General features: G+C 42.0%; 1 protein-coding gene across 2 annotated transcripts in view; it reads right to left on the bottom strand.

Moving 5' to 3' along the window:
• Positions 1-20,179, bottom strand: part of PLCL2 (phospholipase C like 2) — a 264,980-nt gene that overhangs the window by 106,780 nt on the left and 138,021 nt on the right. For both annotated transcript variants that reach the window (XM_069729956.1, XM_069729957.1), the window contains exon 3: positions 7,069-9,549. In XM_069729956.1, coding sequence (XP_069586057.1) covers positions 7,069-9,549 — 2,481 coding nt within the window. The remainder of the gene's footprint in view (positions 1-7,068; positions 9,550-20,179) is intronic.

The raw sequence follows: 20,179 nt of genomic DNA, 5'->3' as shown, positions 1-20,179 counted from the left end.
CTCAGCTGTAATACACAGAGTGGTTGGGGAGAGGTCCTTCTTTTCTGTATTTAAAGGGACTCTGTCACCTGAATTTGGAGGGAACAATTTTCAGCCATAGGGGCGGGGTTTTCGGGTGTTTGATTCACCCTTTCCTCACCCGCTGGCTGCATGCTGGCTGCAATATTGGATTGAAGTTCATTCTCTGTCCTCCGTAGTACATGCCTGCGCAAGGCAAGATTGTAGTGCATGCCTGCACAAGGCAGAGGACAGAGAATGAACTTCAATCCAATATTGCAGCCAGCATGCAGCCAGCGGGTAAGGAAAGGGTGAATCAAAAAGCCGAAAACCCCGCCTCTATGGCTGAAAATTGTTCCCTCCAAATTCAGGTGACAGAGTCCCTTTAAAGGATTTATGCAGAATTATTATTTTTTTACTATGGGTCTATAAACTAACCGGCAGGTAGTTGCTAACTAATTGCCTGATATACCCGATGTGGCACAGTGCTATCACTGACCGCTACTGCCTTTGATTCAGCTGCTCAACATTAACAAAGCAGCCGTTTCTCTTCCAGGCTGCTCTGTCGACAGGGCGTGCTGCCGACGCCATGCTGATTGACAGCAGGCTCCCCGCAGTTAGGCTAGGTTCATATTACGTTAGCGCAATCTGCTAGCGCTAGGCGCTAAACGGATTGTACTAACGCAATGTTGTTTTATGGGGTCGCGTTAAACGTCCCCACTCTCGCAGATCTCTGATCTGCGAGAGCGGGGAACGGACCTCGGGCGCACCGCGGACGCTGCTTGCAGCGTCCGCGGCGTGCCACAAAACACCGGCACATCGCTAGCGCGTGCCGAAAATGGCACGCGCTAGTGATGCGCGTCCCCATTGCTGTTAATGGGCGCGCTAACGGACCCGTTGCACGGCGTTAATTTCGCCGTGCAACGCTGTCCGTTAGCGCGGTAACATTAACGCAATATGAACCTAGCCTTATGCAGTGGGGAGCCAGCTATTAATCAGAATGTCGCAAGTCACGCCCCATCAACAGAGCAGAGCGGAAGACAAGCCGCTACTAACGTGATGTCAGCGGAAGCCACTGAATTGCCGGCAGCTACGGTCTGCGACCACTCTGTGCCGACAAAGATTGGAGCCAGGCACAAAAGCAGGTCGGTGGTCATTTAGGTGGGCCTAAAAACGTAGTCCTGGATAAACTCTAAGAATATCACTGAAACTGTCCCCTCACAAACCAATATAAAGCCACCAAAATACCAAAAATTCACTGACTGTGGTGGACAAACAATAACTAAAATAGAATCTTTAATAATATAGATAAAAATCAATAATTTTATGGCCACCAAAAACTGTGTACAGTCTATACACTCTAATTTTCAAGAGTGGATATTGATAAATAACCAAACACTGGTACAACACGGAATGGGTTCAACCATCCCAGAACAGAGAAATGAGCAATGTTTGTTAATATTGCACTAGGGCCCTTTAATGAGATCTTAAATTCAGTATTGCACTAAAGCCCTTAACCCATGTTAGGGCTAGCGGAACGCACCAAGTAATAGGGTGATCGATACGAGGTGCGTTCGCAGTCCGGTGTCCACTGTGCAGAGATACCTGCTGCATGTAAAGGCGGATGGACACTGAGCTCACACGTGGGTTAAACTTCACCCCGTGTGAAATTAAAGCGAGCTCTGTTGCCTCACGGAATCCCATTGCACACAGGGACTAAAACCCTAACTAAAAGTTGTTTGCTCTGGAACTCTTCTGTGCTAACCGCACACATGAAGGAACCACATGCTAAGCCAAGGCTATTTGCCCCCACTGACGCTAGCTGCCTGCCTGGGTGTACAGCCCCGAAGCTCAACAGACTCACACCACTTATATACAGTGTGGCAGAGTATCCACTGGCAACTGCCAAACACAAATGATACTAGCGCATGGTACAGCTTTTATAGCTGTAGCAGTTCAGGACCTTCCTAGTGGACCAATAGGAGCTGCTACAGGACCTGAGCGTGTGACCCCCAACCTCCAAAGAGAGGTCTTCCCCTGGACATGCTCAGGAGGGGAAAAGCAGGACTTAGTCCCAGGAGCGCCTGCTCGCCGTCGGACAGCACTAGTTATAATGGCTGAACCGGGAAGGGCAGCAGTAACCAAATGTGCAGTATCTGTCCTGGGCAGGCGCTGGGACAGACGTCTCTGCTGAGCAGGCTCCACTGCGGCTGGAGAAGAATGGGAGACCGCAGCGGACATGGCTCGAGATTCCCCCTGTCCAGTGGCTGGAACTTGACGCCTAACAACCCACACCTCAAATTTCTCAACAAGGAGTAGGCATAGATAGAATTGCATCAGATCTAGCCTTCGCTGGGTTAATATATCAACTACCCCAGCTAGGAATACTAGATCAATTGCACACTAGCCCAATAGAAAGAGTCAGACCTTATAAATCACCACATTTTATATTGCGCATGATATATCGCCATATAGTGCCCGGTTTTAAACAACCAGTGTCAAAAACTAGACACTTAGAAAAAAAGGCTCAAAACACACTACTATCAGAGGAATGAGGCTAAATTCGCTTTGCACAACATTCCTTCTGTGCATATGCTGCTCTTATAATGAGATTGCAAAGGACAGCAAGCACACAACTATAAAAGTATCCCTGCTCCTATCATTCATATCTAGGTGGAAGTAAATGGGGTTAAGTGTAGTTCATTCCCTTTCCCCATAAACGTGTCCCTTACACTCCCTAACAACGCTGTCTCCAATAATCATGCTGAGACCAGCGTCAATATGAATCATGCCAGATCACCGTGTGTGACCTAGGCAGTGTGATAGCGTCGCCCCAACGCATTTCGGCCAGTATTTACTGGACACATCAGGATGCTATTATTGATATAATATTTTGTGCTACCACATATAACGGAGCATAGTTGGCTATAATATGAGTGTGTCCAGCATGATTATTGTAGACAGTGTTGTTAGTGGGAAATTTGAGGTGTGGGTTAAGGGCTTTAGAGCAATACTGAATTTAGGATCTCATTAAAAGGGCCCTAGTGCAATATTAACAAACATTGCTCATTTCCCTCTTCTGGGATGGTTGAACCCATTCCGTGTTGTACCAGTGTCTGGTTATTCAGCAATATCCACTATTGAAAATTAAAAAGTGGATAGACTGTACACAATTTTTGGTGGCCATAAAATTATTCATTTTTATCTATATTATTAAAGGTTATATTTTAGTTATTGTTTGTCCACCACAGTCAGTGAATTTCTGGATAAACTCTTTTAACAGTAGTATGTGGTTTATGAAAAGGCTCGAAGTACAGTATATAATATATTGACTAAAAAAACTTATTTAAAATCATGTGTTTATCAACATCAATCTGAAAGAACATAAGATTGGCACACAAAGTAGAAAAAATAAAGAGGGGCAAATGGAGGTACGTCCAATGGCCCCCCACTGGCCAGACGATATTGGTGGACTTGGCCTCCAGTCTAACCTGTGACTTTTGTTCTTGCTGAGATAAGCAGTCACTAGATGAGTCTGGCAGCAGCTTTCTTGTAGAGAACACAGCAGCCTTCGGCATAATGAGGCTTTCTTGTATGGAGAAGTAGGGAGAGATAGGAGCAGGATGAATGATTGGCCAAACCGTCGTTAAGTTGACAGATATCTATTGTTTATGTGGCCTTTAAATATCCAGTATTGACTTGGTTATAATCTCGGTATTGATCATTTGTGAGATGATGTTAGACGCTCATATGTTTATTGCAAATGACGTAATACTTTGGCGCGTATTAATCAATGCTTTTATACCAGGAAACTTGTGTAAAACACTTTGAAAAGTTGACATTTTTGTGCAATGTGAGGTTGTGCAACAATATTGGGACTTTTGCCCTTTGAAGTAGCACTGTCAAAACGGGTGCAGCTGGGGAAGATCCAAGGTATGGCTATGCTGGACCATAAAATTAAGCAAAAGTGTCAAGAGTTTCTTATGCGGAAATACTACTCTAGTCCTTTCTGCAGTCCAGTTGAATTGCTGGCAAGTTGCATGGAGGCATACACCACTGAGAAGATGCAATAAATTAATTAAGAGGTGTGAACATCCACCCTGTTACATCAAAGTGAATAGTACAATTTTAAAGTCATGTATGATAAGCTGACAAGGATTACAAATTAAAAAAGTAACAGATTCTCCTTAAAAGACAAAAATTATGCAAATGTTTAAGGAGTATTATTTAATAAACGGTAGCAGATAATCAGGACCTAGAATAGTCTGAAGATGGTGGCCGTTTTGAAGGTGAACTTAAGAGCTATTCTGGGTGCATAACGAAACTTTGGCCCAATGCATATACTTACCTTACAATATACAATTTTGATGCTTTTCCTGACTCTTAATACATCCCTTTTGGATACCCATGTAGGATCATAAAATGTAACTAAAATACTTTTGGCCAAAAGCCCTGCGATAGAAAGTTATCAGGCAACATAATAAATCAGTGGTGACTACTGCTTACATTTTATTCATTGTTCACACACCACAGTAATAAATCTCAGACATAATTGTCAAAAATTGCATTGATAACCTGTAAAGTAAACCTTCTACATAATGTTAATGCTAATATGTCAACGGCCACCCAAAACTGGCTTATTGTTTAGACAGTGCTTGATTACTAACAATATTTCAATTTTTTCATAAGTTTTGCAGCTGTGCCTAATAATGGCAGAACTATAAAATATTATCTACGCTAATAGAGAGAAATGACTATCCATTTACTATAGAAGAGTAACTTTTAAGGGCTTGTCCACTATTTGGACAAACGTTTGAGAATCCTTATGTTTCACCCCTGTAAAATAATAACCCTTATACTCACCTCTGCTGCTGGGACGATTCCAGCGATTTTGCCATTGGCTCTCCCTGGAACAACAATCCCATGATCCCTATCGCCAATAAGCGCTGATTTCACTTATCGCTCCTACAGACTTGACATCTAGAAAAAGTAAGAGCTGCTGCTGCTCGCTCACTTCCTCTCTGGATGTCATGATTCGTCCAAAGAAGAGAATACAGAAGTCACTGATGAATGGTGGCAGGGATTGTCTGACATAATGTCACACAATCCCTGGGAGAGTTAGTGCCAACACCGCTGTAAGGGTAGGCGCACATGTTCAGGAATCAGCAGCGCTTTGAACACAGCACATGTCTGCTAGATAAATTGACATGCTGCGGTCTGGAGAGACGAACCGCATGTCTGTCTCCACAGGTGAACTGCGAGCGTCAGTGCACGCATAGTGGGACATGGGACTTCTTGAAATCCCATCCACCATGCTGTAACATCTGGACTATGTGAGTTGGACATTACACAAGCACGCAACATCCATCCCGTGTGCACCTACCCTAACACCACAGGAAGCAGAGGTAAATATAAGTGATATTATTTTACAGGGGGGAAACATAAGGATTCAGAAGGGCTTGTTCAATCGGTAGACAATCCTTTTAGTTTAAGGCAAAGCCTATTTTATCAAACCTCAATCAACAGCACAGACATCTCTACTTGGTACCTTAGTGCCTAGTACAATTGCTGGGGTCATATCTGATAACAAATGTATTCTTTTAATTCTCACGTAAACCAGTAAATCCAGTACTCTAAAGTAGCAGAACAGTCATCATAAGGTTTCTAAATCTCCAGAAAAAGAGCTCACCTTGTCAGTCCTAGGCATGCAGGATTAAGACCACACGTGCACTTGCAAGAGAGATGTATTTCCAAAATTTAAAACATGAATCTACGCAAGTTAAGGGCAACGCGTTTCGAACGCTCGCAGGTTTTTTTTTGTATGAACTGGGAAATAAATTTTAGGAACTGGGATTTTCTCCTTTTTCTTCTAAGTCTCTAGGACCTTGGAGCTTTTTCTACATTTCTCTATAGTGTGTGCTTGTTTTTGGATAACTCCAGGGAAGTGCAGTGAAGCGTGTGCACTCAAGTCAGATGATCTTTCACATGTCAAAAGTAAAATAATGTCCGCCTCTTTCAAACAAAGCAAAACATTAAACCTTTGAATTAAAACAGGATCCTTAAATATTTGTTTAAACCACATGTTAGCATTTCGGGACGAACAGAACTACGTTCCAGCCACCAGTAATGAAACTGCTGCAGTGAGTATGAAGGAGAACCTGTCACGAGAGGCAGACTGTTCAGAATATGAAGAATGTCTGCCTGCCCTCACATAAACTAGAAAGTTTAGCTTGTGACCAGACTACAGGCACCAATCCAACAGAGTGGCCTCTACTTGACGGACACAATTTATTCAAATAAATTATTTCAACCCAAATCTATTGGACTATGATGGAAAAATGTATATGCCCTGGAATAATTGCAAGGCAAAACCCCAGGTCTGGCAAAATGTTTTAGATATGGCAATGGTGGGAAAAGTCTTTTTTTATGCTGCTCTGTAGAGGATTGATATTCAAAGTTGATACATGCTGCTTTAGGTCTATGGAAGGATGGTGGAGATTGCAGAAAGGGGACTAAGCATAAGGAAGAGTACTCAATGACTAAACAGACCCTCAGAGCCATAGAGTGTCTAAAGTTTTGAATGCTACAAAACCTTTAACAGGCCCCCATCTTGTTTTCATTTTGTTTTCAAAGTATTTTATATGGCAGTGACCCCTCAAGCACAAAGACCAAAACATGACTATCACCAATACCTCCATAACCTGCAAGTTGTGTCAAAGGAGTTAAATTAAAGGTGCTGTTTAATATGAGAACCCCCTCTAAATTTCAGATGCCCACATTTGAAATGTTGGAAGCCACAGCCAGACAGACATTTTTTTAGATGACATTCAGACAGATGTCCGTCCATATCATACATTAAGTGGAATACATTTTTCCACCTAATTTGGAAATTTACCGTATGTCCAAGGGTTAATTACAGACAACTCCTTCAAAAAGTTTCTTTTATGAAAAAAATAAAAGAAACGTAATATTTAAAATGAAGGAAGATGGATTGAAAAATATATTGTATTAATATATATATACACATCCTCAGGAGGTAAGCTTAGTTTCTTACCTTAATGCTTTTCTTACCTGCATGTTTTCACGTAGGTCTGTGGCGTCTCTTATAGGCTGAATGGCATTTTTGAAGATTTCATCAATGGACTTTATCAGTAATGTCCGCATTGATGCATAATCTCTTGACTTCTTCGCTTTCCTAACGGACAGACCGCGTTTATGAGGTTTGCCTCCACCCCTGCGATTTGTAATAGCTACATGGACAAATAAAGAGGCATGAGCCAAAACATCTCCAGTTAAAGATTGTAGAGGAATATGTCTGTAGCCAGGTTGTAGACACTCAAATGGGATGGTATACTGTCCGATAAACTCATCTCCAATATAGTCATCATCAAGCACCACAAAGCGAACCATTGTTAGTTCTGGAAGATTAACCTGAAACTCAAAGCTTTCATCGAATATTGGATTGTCTCCATTCTGATGAACGGTTTTTGTCCTCTGCTCTGCGCAGTCTGCAGGTATTCCATGAATTTCCACATAGACATAGGGATCCACAACATCTCCTTTAGCTCCTGACCCTTTAGGTTTTGGAAAATTCTGACCACTTATTATTTTAATATGAAGAAGCTGAGGAGAAACTCCAGGCACAGAATCTTTTGTGTTTGCACTAAAAAAAGAGACCTCCTCACGCATTATGGCCGGTCGTAGAACAAATCCACAGTTTCCATTCTGTCGAAACCAGCCAATGTTAAGATCCATCATTAGACCTGGAGTCTGAAAGTTCATAGCAACTATTTGGCAACCACATTTCCAATAATCTTGCGGGTTCATATTGCTGGAGTCTATTCTCATTGGGCTTGGGAATATCCGAGACAGAAACTTTTTGTTATAATTAACAAAATCACCAGGACTGTCAATTGCATATTTGCCAGCGGCCACTTCATTGAAGGAGCACACTTCCCAATATTTCTGGTTCTGGAACGATGTTTGGAAATCTGTGAACTGAACGGATTTACAAAGGCTAACAAGGTCCGAGAGCTCTTTGCAAAGCTGTATTCGCTTCACAGGTACTATATTTTGCTGCTCTTCTCCTTTCTCTACCCTTTGCGACATTTCAACTCCTTCATCTTCATCCGTAACATCGCCTTCAAACCCCGAGCACTCAGAGGGGAGTTTTTTAGTCTTTATTAATATTTTGCCTTTTAAAATCTCAGGAGATGGAAGATAGGCATCTTCTGCATTTGGTGGAGTGGTATAAAGTTTATCTCCTAGGATTTTTTTCATGTGTTGAACCATGACTTTCTGCTGCTTGACGGAGCAATGGTTTTCCAAGCAAAGAATCAATGGGAACTCCGATGCATGGAAGACATATTTGTTAATGATGTCAATCACACTGCGAAAAACAATCTGTGTTGTCATTGTATGGCCAGTGTAAATGACAGGTTCATTATCTGGACCATCCCAGACATCTAGTTCTACACTTCTGCACCCCATTTTGAGAGCACGAATATACCCAGTAATATCTGAAGGACCCCTAAATTGATCTTCTATTAAATATGTATTATGGGATGAATTTATATAATAGTGAGATAAAGGCTGTGTCATATCTTGGCAAACTTTTTTGTGTTCTGGATCGAAAATACAACTATCTGGAGACATAAGATAATTTGTAAAGCCATCCAGCGAGAGGCAACCTTTCTCCTTGCCTTTAGATGGTTCATACTTCTTGATAATGTCAAGGCTGATTTCTTCTGTTACCTGTGCAATACCTTGCTCAGCTTCCAAAAACATCATGAGGTCCTTTGTGTCCAAATATTCCTTATTGCTGGAGAACTGCACTAGCAAAAAGTAAATCTCTGGTCTAGTGCAAAGTTCATGGAAAACTTCAATAAACTCATCTTGGGTTACATCAGTGTGACTTTTATCTTTCGATTTCTGCAACTCTTTGAATTTTAATTCAATTTTGCTGCTTTTAAGACCTGGGTTTAATCTCTTTATAAATTGCACAGCTTTACATAGAGGTACCTGTCCCGCATTCTCCTCATCTACTTCCCTGAACATTTGAGAAAGCCATGACATCCGCATGTTATCCTGGAAACTTTCAATCATGTCAAGAGTGTGCTTCCCGTATGAAATTAAATATCGTAAACCAGTTACCCAAATATTGGCAACATCAGCAGAGTTTGCAACAAGATCTAAGGATTCATAATTATCGCCATATATTATAGAAAAAGCACAGTCTTCTGAAATCTGGTCATAAATTCCATTGCTACGAAAAATATCTGTATTTTTTCCAGTTCGGACCTCTTTTACAGATTTAATGTCTATTTTTGCCTTTTCGGAATCTTTCTTCGAAGGCTCCCACCTCAAAGACTGCATATCTGCATCTAAAAGAAAGTATCTGTGATAGATCCTGGAGTTGGACCGGACTTTTTTCAGTTCTGATCCTTCAACCATTGAATTGATGCAATCACTCGCGCTGCTGATCTTTTTCTCGGCTGGCATACTGCTGAATGATACGGTCTTCTTTCGCTCTCGCTTCTGCTTTGTGCCGTCCTAGAAATGAAAGTTATAAAAAAAAATTACTCACAAAAATAAAAAAAAACAACATAAATAATGAAACCAAAAAGTTTGCAAGATAGAAATTACTTTTATTTCTTCTAAGAATCTGCTCTCTGCGGCTACTTCAAAATATGCTTAACACAAAAATTCCTCAAATTAATAGATTACTGCAAAGGCATAATGAGTCAAAGTAAAAGTACTATTTTTGACGGGGTTTTCCAGTTTCCAGTTGATAAAACAGTGGTACTTACAGTCTTCCCTGCTTCAGCACAGACTCTCCGCTGTTGCTCCCAATGATTGTTTACAGGCTTCATCGGTACCTTCACGACTACAGCACATGAGACTGCTGCAGCCAATCATTGGGTTTATTGACCAGCAGCCCACATCTGCAGCCCACACTACATTGGCTGTAGTGGGTCATGACATCCCCACCACCACCGTCATCTGCAAACGGGAAAGTCGGTGCTGAAGCGGGTCAAGCAGAATAAGGCCAATGAGTTGAAAAAACTTTAGACAGGAAAACCGTTTAAAAAGACACTGGATAGAGAACTTAAGATATTTTACAGATTTAATTTATCCACATATAATATTTAATTAAATAAAATAAGCTACATCTCCAATAGCGGAGAACTTCCTACATATGTTTGCCTTAAAAGAAGATTTCCTGTGCTAGACATTTTGGCACATTTAAGGATCGCCACCTCTTCACCCACACCACTGTGAAACAGATTCACGTCCCAGTGGTGGAACCCATATTTTGACAGGATATACCATAAAAGTCTAATCAGGGAAACACCCCTTTAAAAAAAACCTCTCCAGCACTTAACATACGGAACAAATATAGCAATCAGCATGTGTGTAATAGGTGCTTTGCATTAGTATTTTTAAGCCTTAGCGCTCGTGCACACGACCGTAATAATCAAACGAGGGCATATCCGTGGTTTTGAAAGTCGCACTCGTCCCAATATTATTCAATGAGGCAGTCCACATATCTGATTTTTTTCCTCGGAATAAGAAGTATGCACAAGTAGCCTCTGATAATTATAATTTTATGGCACTCAGCCATTCACGTCTCTGGGTTCGTGGAAAACAGACTGCACTCAGATGACAAACTGAATGAAAAACCTTTTTTCCCCCTCTTTCTCCACAGTTCTGAAAATCGAACTGCTCTATGATGTATGATCAAACCTCTGATCAAACTCTGATCACAATCTGATCATAGTGCAATTATCATAATCGGCCAGATTCTCTCAGATGACCCTTGCTTTTAAAGTGATTGTCACATCCGGGCAACCCCTGACCCTTTAACCCATAAGGGAATATGGAGAGGTCCTTTCGGTCACCCTTTTATGAACCAACAAAAATGGCCTCCATATAAAACGCCATTACATGAACAGCTGGGAACATCTTACCACAACAAAATATTACAACATAATATGCCGATTGCTGATAGTCTGAATAACCTGACCCACAGCGAAGTCAAGTCACACTTGAAAGGGTTGCGATTAGACAGTTCCCTTTAATCAGAACATTTCCCAGAACAAATCGTAATTTATGAAACTATTTAGCAACAGTAAAATACATGTAACCAAAGATACAAATGTACAGATCACAGCAAATTATGCTTTCAATCAAATGCGGGTTTTAGCTGAGGTGGCTTTTCTAAATCTGGTCGCAGACACTTAGGAGACCACAACAAAGTTCATCAAACCAAAGTATGGCATGTAATATTTCAGAATACATTGAAAATACACTTGGAGGCTGCAGCTGTCGGCCTAGGTTGGAGCCAGGAGATTTAGTATTAACACAGTGTGCTGTGACTGGGCTTCATAAGCTAATTCTGAGCCAACTAGAAAGTTAAAAAAGGACAAGGACAACAGAAAGAACCCTTAGAAGAACGTACACCTTCCCACCTAGATCTGTAAGTGCTTCTACACAGAACTAACATTTATGGTTAAAAGTTCCCCGCAAAATTCTAACACAGTTTTTGAGTAACTCCATATCTCCAAAGACCTGTGACGTTCACCTGCTCTTGATTGTTCCAACCTCGTGAGAGTTCGTGACATTTGGGGAGTCATAAAGGCCAGATACAATGAGCTGGATGTGCTGCCTCTATCAGCCAAGTACTTGCAACATTACACAAGTGAGAGATGCTGAATACTTTGATGCTACTTTTAGACCTCAATTTGGCACATTCATTCGAAACTAGAGACACCTATAAGCCATCAATGCTTTAGATGGCAATGTCAGCAGAGACATGATAAGAAAATAGCGTCGCTTGTTCCAAGTTATTTCATTATGACAGGTCTCTGGTCCGCACATTTGGCTGCCATGCTATGCTCCATGGAAAGATAATCTGCACATAACTAAGAGGAAGCACACATATGATAGGGCAGACTGTCACAGACTGATTTATGGCTTCTATGTAGGTCATACAGCCTTTTACACTGAAAGAAATTCTGCTACATAATAACTAATAAAAGTAATATTTGTATGTAAAAAAAATTGTACCATCTACGGACATAATTGATCTCATATGACAAGAAAATAGGCTACCTTCAAGGATATGTTACCAGAAAATCTATAATTCCTCTGTTTTTACAGGTCAGGTCCCAATTACAACATTTCTTCTTTTAATTTAAATTTAGTGTATACACTGAGAAAAGCTCCAGAAGTACAGAACATGTACAATGCGCCCATTAGTGGTAAAATAGTCAACTTTTTGCCTCCATCTTTCTGTTAGTTTACTTCAAGAAAAAAAACAGGCATAAACAGCTAGACTATTAAATCCCAAGGATTTCAATAAAGAGAGAAAAAGGCATCACAGTGTAAGGAGATGAACACACTAGAGATTTCTACAGTTTGAACCCTAATAGAGCGTCGGCAAGTGGGTACCACAAGAGAAAGTAGCAAGAACTGCATCATCAGGAACTGCAGAACGAAGAACATGGTTCTTGTGGGGGAAGACACTGGAGGAGACACCAGGTCAGATGACAGCAGTGGCTCAGTTATTAATTATAAAAGATTTGGAGAGCAGAGAAGAGGAGGAGTCCTGGACCTGTGTTGAGATGGAAGTCCTATGCAGCGGAGTTGGCTTGTAGCCACCATTGAGAGTGAGGAACTGAGTGACCATAACCAAGTGACCGGAAAAGAGTAACCAAATCCAAGTGAGGAACCAAGTGAGCAGATCCGACTGAAGAACAAAGTAACCAGATCCGAGTGAGCATTGCTGGCTTTACCCTTTGATATTGTGCCATAGGCACCACATATATTCATGTAAATCAAATAAATATCTGTTGGTTAAGTTACCACTGAGTCCTCATTCTCTGCGCTGCTGCATCCGCATGTCTGTAAACAACAGATCGAGGTAATAAGACGTAGAAAGTGCACAACTTGCAGCACGGGGGCGACCATGGGTGTGGGGAGCAGTGAATATTTATTTCTCTTTAGCAGTGGGCACAGGTTTTAGCCACAGTAGTCAGCTTCTGCCCCCTGCCACCCACTGCTCCACCGCTGCTGTACCCCAGTACACGCTGCATTCAACTGTATCAGTATCATAGATGCCGATACAGTTGAAAGCAATAATGGAGGAGAAAGCGTCACATGAAGCTCCCTCCCCCTCATTCCCCTCTGCCTCTGACACAGCCGGTACGTGATTACGTCACGTCATCGCGTGCCATGTTGTGTTCTGCGCAAATGACAGTGCAGCTGCTGAGACCGGATCAGAGCCGGGATCAGCAGGGAAATGAGAAGGAGAGGAGAGTATGGTGGTTTTGTTTTGTTTTCATATATGTCAGGAAGTTCGTACTGGTGGCCTTAATACTGTGGAGCTGGATTATATTCTACGGACGGGGGCTGCATTATACCCTATGAGGGGACTATATTATATTATACCTTATGAGAGGGCTGCATTATACCCTATGAGGGGGCTATATTATATTATACCCTATGAGAGGGCTGCATTATACCCTATGAGAGGGCTGAATTGTACCCTATAAGGGGAGCTGCACTATACGCTATGAGGGTGCAGCATTATACTCTATGGGGGGCTATATTATGCTATATTAGGGGAGCTGCATTATATCATATGGGGAAGGCTACATTATACCTTATAAGGGGGCTGCATAATATTCTACGGGGGCTGCATTATACCCTATGACTGGGCTACATTAAACACTATGAGGGGGCTGCATTATACTCTATGAAGGGGAATGCATTATACCCTATGAGGGAGGCTACAATATATTCTATGAGGGTGGCTACATTATATTCTATGAGGGTGGCTACCTCAATCCGTGCTATATCATTAAGACGTGTACTACCTTATATTATACCCTGATATTAGCGTATTTTACCGCATAATTGGTGGTCTTGTATTTATGTCTATGTAGCTACATTGTGGGCCCCAAGAATGATTTTCTCTGGTGGGCCCAAGGTGCTCCAGTCCGACGCTGCATTTCTGTGTCATCCATAAATTTTAGGAAAATGGGGTCCTTTGACCCCTCTTTATAACTTCAGAAAGATTACAAGTTACAGGTGTCAATCTATACTTGTGGCTTTATATATTGTAGCTGATGACATTTAAGTTTATATTTGTGAGAGCCACATTCACACATGTCCTTCTGCTCTCCTAATTGCCAATTGTGGGTAAAGGGTGCCCCACTTATTCCCATAAGAGAATGTTTCACTTTCTGGACTCTTCTCTATCAAACATATGTTGTATATAATTTTGATATGCCGGAAATGTCTCATGATAATAGCCCTCTAGGTTTTATTGCGGCCCTTGGGCGTGATTCAGTATGACATATGGCCCTCAGACCTGAAAAGGTCTAATGCACAAGAAAATGAAAAGGAATCACCAGCATCCAATAATCTGCATCTTTATTACAGCCAGTGTGTGCGTGTGTGCGTGTGTGCGTGTGTGCGTGTGTGCGTGCGTGTGTGCGTGTGTGCGTGTGTGCGTGTGTGCGTGTGTGCGTGCACGCGCGATAGGAGCACTTGGAGCAGTGACCCCTAAGTTGGAAGAATGGCTACAACAGATCCCAGGAGCAACATCTGTGCTCTCTGTCCATATGTCCATAAAAGCACAATGCTGGGAACAGCTAAGCTCCTGCGCAGAAATCTCAAAATCCCAGGCCTCTGGTAGAGGACCAGAGAATGAGAAAGGACAACAAAGACCTCTCCCATTGGGGGTGAGGAGGAAGTATCTTTAAGGTGCGTGTGTGTGTGTGTGTGTGTGTGTGCGTGTGTGTGTGCGTGTGTGCGTGTCTGTATATTTTTTTTTCACTATATACACACACACACACATACATTGTGTATATATATATATATATATATATATATATATATACACACACTGTACATACATACACACGCACACACGTATGCTGGTGCTAATAAAGTCCCTTGGATGCTGGTGCACCCTTTTATTTTCCTACTGTACAGCATCCATCTAGGACATCCGCTAAACTAGTAGGTATGATATAAGCTTTTCATGACATCTACTATATAATTGTCTAAGGGTCACTTCCGTCTTTCTGTCTGTCCTTCTGACTTTGTCACGGATATTCATTGGTGGCGGCCTCTGTCTGTCATGAAATCCAAGTCGCTGATTGGTCGTGGCAAAACGCCCACGACCACTGCCACGACCAATCAGCGACGGGCGCAGTCCGGCGATAACATAGCCGCTCCTTTCTCCCCGCAGTCAGTGCCCGCTCCGTACTCCCCTCCAGTCAGCGCTCACACAGGGTTAATAGCAGCGCTAATGGACTGCGTTACGTCGGGCCACTATCTAGTCTATATATATATAATTGTCTAAGGGGTACTACCATCTGTTTGTCTGTAACTAACTTCCGTAACGGAAATCCCGCGTCGCTGATTGGTCGTGCCTGGCCGGCCTTGACCAATTAGCGACAGGTGTAGTCCGGCCGCGGATTGGCCCCTCCCTACTCTCCTCCAGTCAGTGCCTCCTCCCTACTCTCAGTGCCCCCTGCCTATGCAGCATCAATAGTAAAAAGATATAATGTTAAAAATAATTTTAAAAAATGTGCTATTCTCACCTTGCGACGTCCACCGATGCACACGATGCTGCCGCCAGCTTCCGTTCCCAGTGATGCATTGCGAAATTACCTAGATGACTTAGTGGTCTCGCGTGGATGGCTTCGAGGGATGCCAGAGGGTGAGTATATAACTATTTTTTATTTTATTTTAATTTTTTTTTTTTTTTAACAGGGATATGGTGCCCACACTGTGTTATATACTGCGTGGGCTGTGTTATACACTACGTGGCCTGTGTTATATACTACGTGGCCTGTGTTATATACTACGTGGCCTGTGTTATATACTGTGTGGGCTGTGTTATATGCTACGTGGCTGTGTTATATGCTACGTGGCTGTCCTATATGCTACGTGGCTGTCCTATATGCTACGTGGCTGTCCTATATACTACGTGACTGTCCTATATACTACGTGGCTGTCCTATATACTATGTGGCTGTCCTATATACTACGTGGCTGTGCTATATATACTACGTGGCTGTGCTAAGCGCCACATACATACATACATAGTCTAGAATACCCGATGCGTTAGAATCTGGCCACCATCTAGTATTCAATAAATGTCATTATTCCTTATGGGTGAGGGATGTCTGTGGCAGATGCCTAACAGCTGTATCTGTCTTAAAAAGCTGTTAAAAAAAGCATATGATGAATATGATAGAGAGTCTAATATAGTGTATGAGTGAGTGACAAATGCCACTACTAGGTCTCAGTCATGGTCTCTTTTTAAAGACATATGTTGGGAGATTCTTCCTAGTATACACTGTATACAAAATGCAAACTGAAAATACATGTAAATAAGGTATTATGTTCCCTATACATAGTAGCACCTACAGAGTATACTCTAACTTCTCCTATCCCTTAGAATACCAATAAATACTGAAAAGGAATCTGTCACTTGATTTATGCTGTCCAAACCAAGGTGGTATGAATAAAAGTTTGGCTGGAGAAATATAACCAGGTATGTTTTTTTCTGAAACGCTCCGATGTTTCAGAGATAACATATTTTAAAGAGCCAACCTCACCCTACATCACTCTAGTTGATTGGCAGCTCTGTCCACAAGTACGCACATGTAGGAAACTTGTTGATCAACTAGAGCAGTGCAGAGTAAAGCCACCCGGGGCTGGACTAGTCTCTTCAGTCCATATGATAATTCCTATAATCAAGTAGATTGAATGTAATGTTGTAATGGCTAGTGCCTAACTCAATCTGAATTAAGGACATATGGGCAAAGCATTGTTCACTACAAATTCCCAGCAGTGCCACTGAGCCATGTTACTGTGCGAAAGCTCATTAGGACACTATGAAGCCCATGAACAAAAGGACATGAAATTACATGAAATGTACAGAATTTACTAAGATTTTGAGGGAGATTTTACATTAGCATAAATTTTAAATGAGTCTTAAATGTTTTTTCCAGACTTAGAATATTGATAACCTATTGATGTCAATAGGACCTAATCTGCTTTTCTAGGCAACACTCATTACACAAGAATGATGAAGCTGTGCCTGTTCTGGCTGTCCACGGTTTACATCCGGCTGACACTGCCAGAGCAAAAACATCAGAACGTGGGGGTGCAAAATGTTAGACCCACACCAATCTTCATGAGGACAAATCATCAATAGGATAAGCCTGACTAATTCTCCACAAGTCATTGTTTAATATAAAGTTTCCCAAAATGATAAGCTGACCATTGCAGCCCCTGGTACAGGCAAAATCTGTGGGAGAATCTGCAGATCGCCATATATTTTTGAATGCCAACCATTGAAACGAGTGGCCAATCCTACAACATGTGTAAGCCTGGTCAGACAGAACGAGGGTCATTCATTGTTTGTAGGTTTGTGCCCAATGATGATCAGCGAGTCACAAAATAATAAATAAAGAAATAATAGAAATCTTTCTTTACCTAAAACCTTGTCTTAATGACATGGTAATAGCAATTTCTGCCTATGATTAAGATGAACCTCGCACTGAGCAAAATGCTTGTCATGTTTCAAATTGCAAATATCCTGAACAAAAAGCGATTCCAATATTTACAATAACATTCTTTCTAAGAGCCAGATGGCGGGATGCTCATATCCTCGTGCCGTGTTACGCTACGCACTTGGACTAAACGCACAATGATTATCTCACAGCTCTACTGCCTGATGCTAGGAGGGAAACTAACCTCCAGTACCGTTCTGATGGGATCTGGACCCAACATGAAGCTTTCTCTGCTCCTCACTAATGAATCCTCGCGACAGCAGACTCATACTGCAGCACTACGCATGTGGGGCTGAATGCCTGTGAGCCGTAACATCAGCTCTGCATATGGCCAGCATTTGTCTTCTAATTCTGTGCTTAACCCGTTTGTAGTAAGGAAGCTGAACTATCCCAAAAGGAAAAAGCTGAGGATAAACGCGTAGTCTTACACTAACTACAGTGTGTCCGTAAAGTCACGGTGCACTTTTGACCAGTAACAGGAATCTATTTATAGTTTACATTTTGGCGCCCTTTCTATGGCCCAATCATATCAGACCTGTTCATGAGGAGAGATAACAGGAACCAATCAAACAACACAAACTCATTTAAGCTGTTGCTGAGCCCCCAGTCAGATTAACCCCTGATAAACTGAACTCTGATTAATACACTGCCAGGTCTGTGACATCATGCAACCACAAGCTTATGCCAGCAGTGTGGTTTTTCATGCCAGTCGAGATGTGGAAGGTACAGAGGAAAGTTCAGTGTGTTCTGTGGCTGGATTTTTGCAGAAGATTGTGTTTAGCGATGAGGCGACCTTCCATATCTGTGTACATGTCCATTGCCATAACGCCCAAATTACGGGCTGCTGAGCATCCTCATGCATAGGTTGAGTATGAACATAACACCCCTAAAGTGAACGTGTAGTGTGGCCTGATGCATGATAAGGTGATAGGCCCATTTTTTTTTTCACGGAGCGGTCTGTGACGGCAAATACGTATCTTGGCATGTTGGAATTGTATGCAGTGCTACAATTTCCAGAAGGTGTCATCTTTCAACAGGACGGTGCTCCTCCATACTACAACACCATTGATCGTTAGTTTCTGGATAGAACATTTCCCTGGCAGTGGATAGGCAGGGGTTCTGTCAAGCTATGGCCACCACGATCCCCAGATCTGACACCCTTAGACTTTCACTTTTGGGGTTATGTGAAGCAATATGTGTACACTGAATGTATCAACAACATTAATCACTTAAAACAGAGAGTCACAGACATTATTCACTCTGTTACACCAGACGTCCTTACCCGTAAGTGGCACGAACTTCACTATCGTTTGGATGTGTGTACGGCAATAAATGGAGGCCACATTGAACTGTACTGAATAGGTATGAAACTGGGAGAGTTTTTATTTGTTGCAGATTTCACATTTCTATCTTTTTTTTTGTTGCTTTCCAGTGACTGGTCAAAAGTGCACCATGACTTTATGGACACACTGTATTAAGCTGTATTAATAGTACATCTATGATTGCCCAGCTAACCATCCAACAATTCATCCGTCAATTTACAAGAGCGAAGATAGGGTTCAATCTCAGCAAAATTACCATCACTGTAGACTAAGCTTACATACAAACATATATTAGGATGGCCAGTCTTTTAATACTTTACAGGGGGCATCGCTATCATGGCCGGCAACGGCAGAGACCACGTTGATATTTATGGCATGACACCATGGTGGGCATTGGTAGGCTGCCGGGGACACTTTCTGAGTGCAGCAAGTTATTACCAAGAAAAGACTGGAGAAGATCAAGTTCTCGGCACTGGAAAAGCAAATAGGAATTTGAAGGATGCGTGGCAGTATCTTATTTTTATTCATATGCACATTACACAGAACGTTTTATCAAAAGTGAGGAGTACATGTGTATATACATATATAGGAAGGTCATCAGATTACAACGGAAACTAAAATTCCAGCAGTGGTACCAGATCTTCCTTACTGTACACTGTGCGTTTCGTAACTGGAGCCGGGTACAATCAGTAATATCATCTGTCTCAGCAGAGGCACTATCCCTACAAATAAGGACTTAACATCTGTAAGCCACTACCAACAGATACCTCTCCCATGTCACCAGTCAAGAGGTGGTCAATCATATGTGGTCACTCTTGGCAAGCCCTCATGTACACATCTGGTAGTCAGCAGAATGGTACTAATTTTATACACAGGTATACAACACTAACACGTTTACATACAGCGTCCGAGCTCCAGCAGAACATGAAGGCTGTCAAGCTCCATAATACATACTCATATGCGTTCCTTTGCATGAGCCTTAGGGCAGGTCCACATGACCATGTGTTTTCTCATCCAAGAGAACAAAAGACTCTCTGATCGGCGTTTGATCAGAGTGTGAGCATAGTTTGATCCGATTCCCTTGGATGAAGAGAAGATGGAGGACAACATTTCTCCCTTTTCCTCATTGTGTGAGGTAATGGAAATTGGATTGTACTCCAATGTCATCCGTGTGCAGTCCTATGTTTCCCACCACTCACTGACTTGCATGGCCGAGTATAATCAGAATATTGGATCACATTTGAGCATGCAGCAAATTTAA

The sequence above is a fragment of the Ranitomeya imitator genome, chromosome 6, assembly GCF_032444005.1.
Source record: "Ranitomeya imitator isolate aRanImi1 chromosome 6, aRanImi1.pri, whole genome shotgun sequence".
NCBI lineage: Eukaryota > Metazoa > Chordata > Amphibia > Anura > Dendrobatidae > Ranitomeya > Ranitomeya imitator.
The sequence above is the reverse complement of the archived record's forward strand: the minus strand, read 5'-3'. Positions and strand labels throughout refer to the sequence as shown.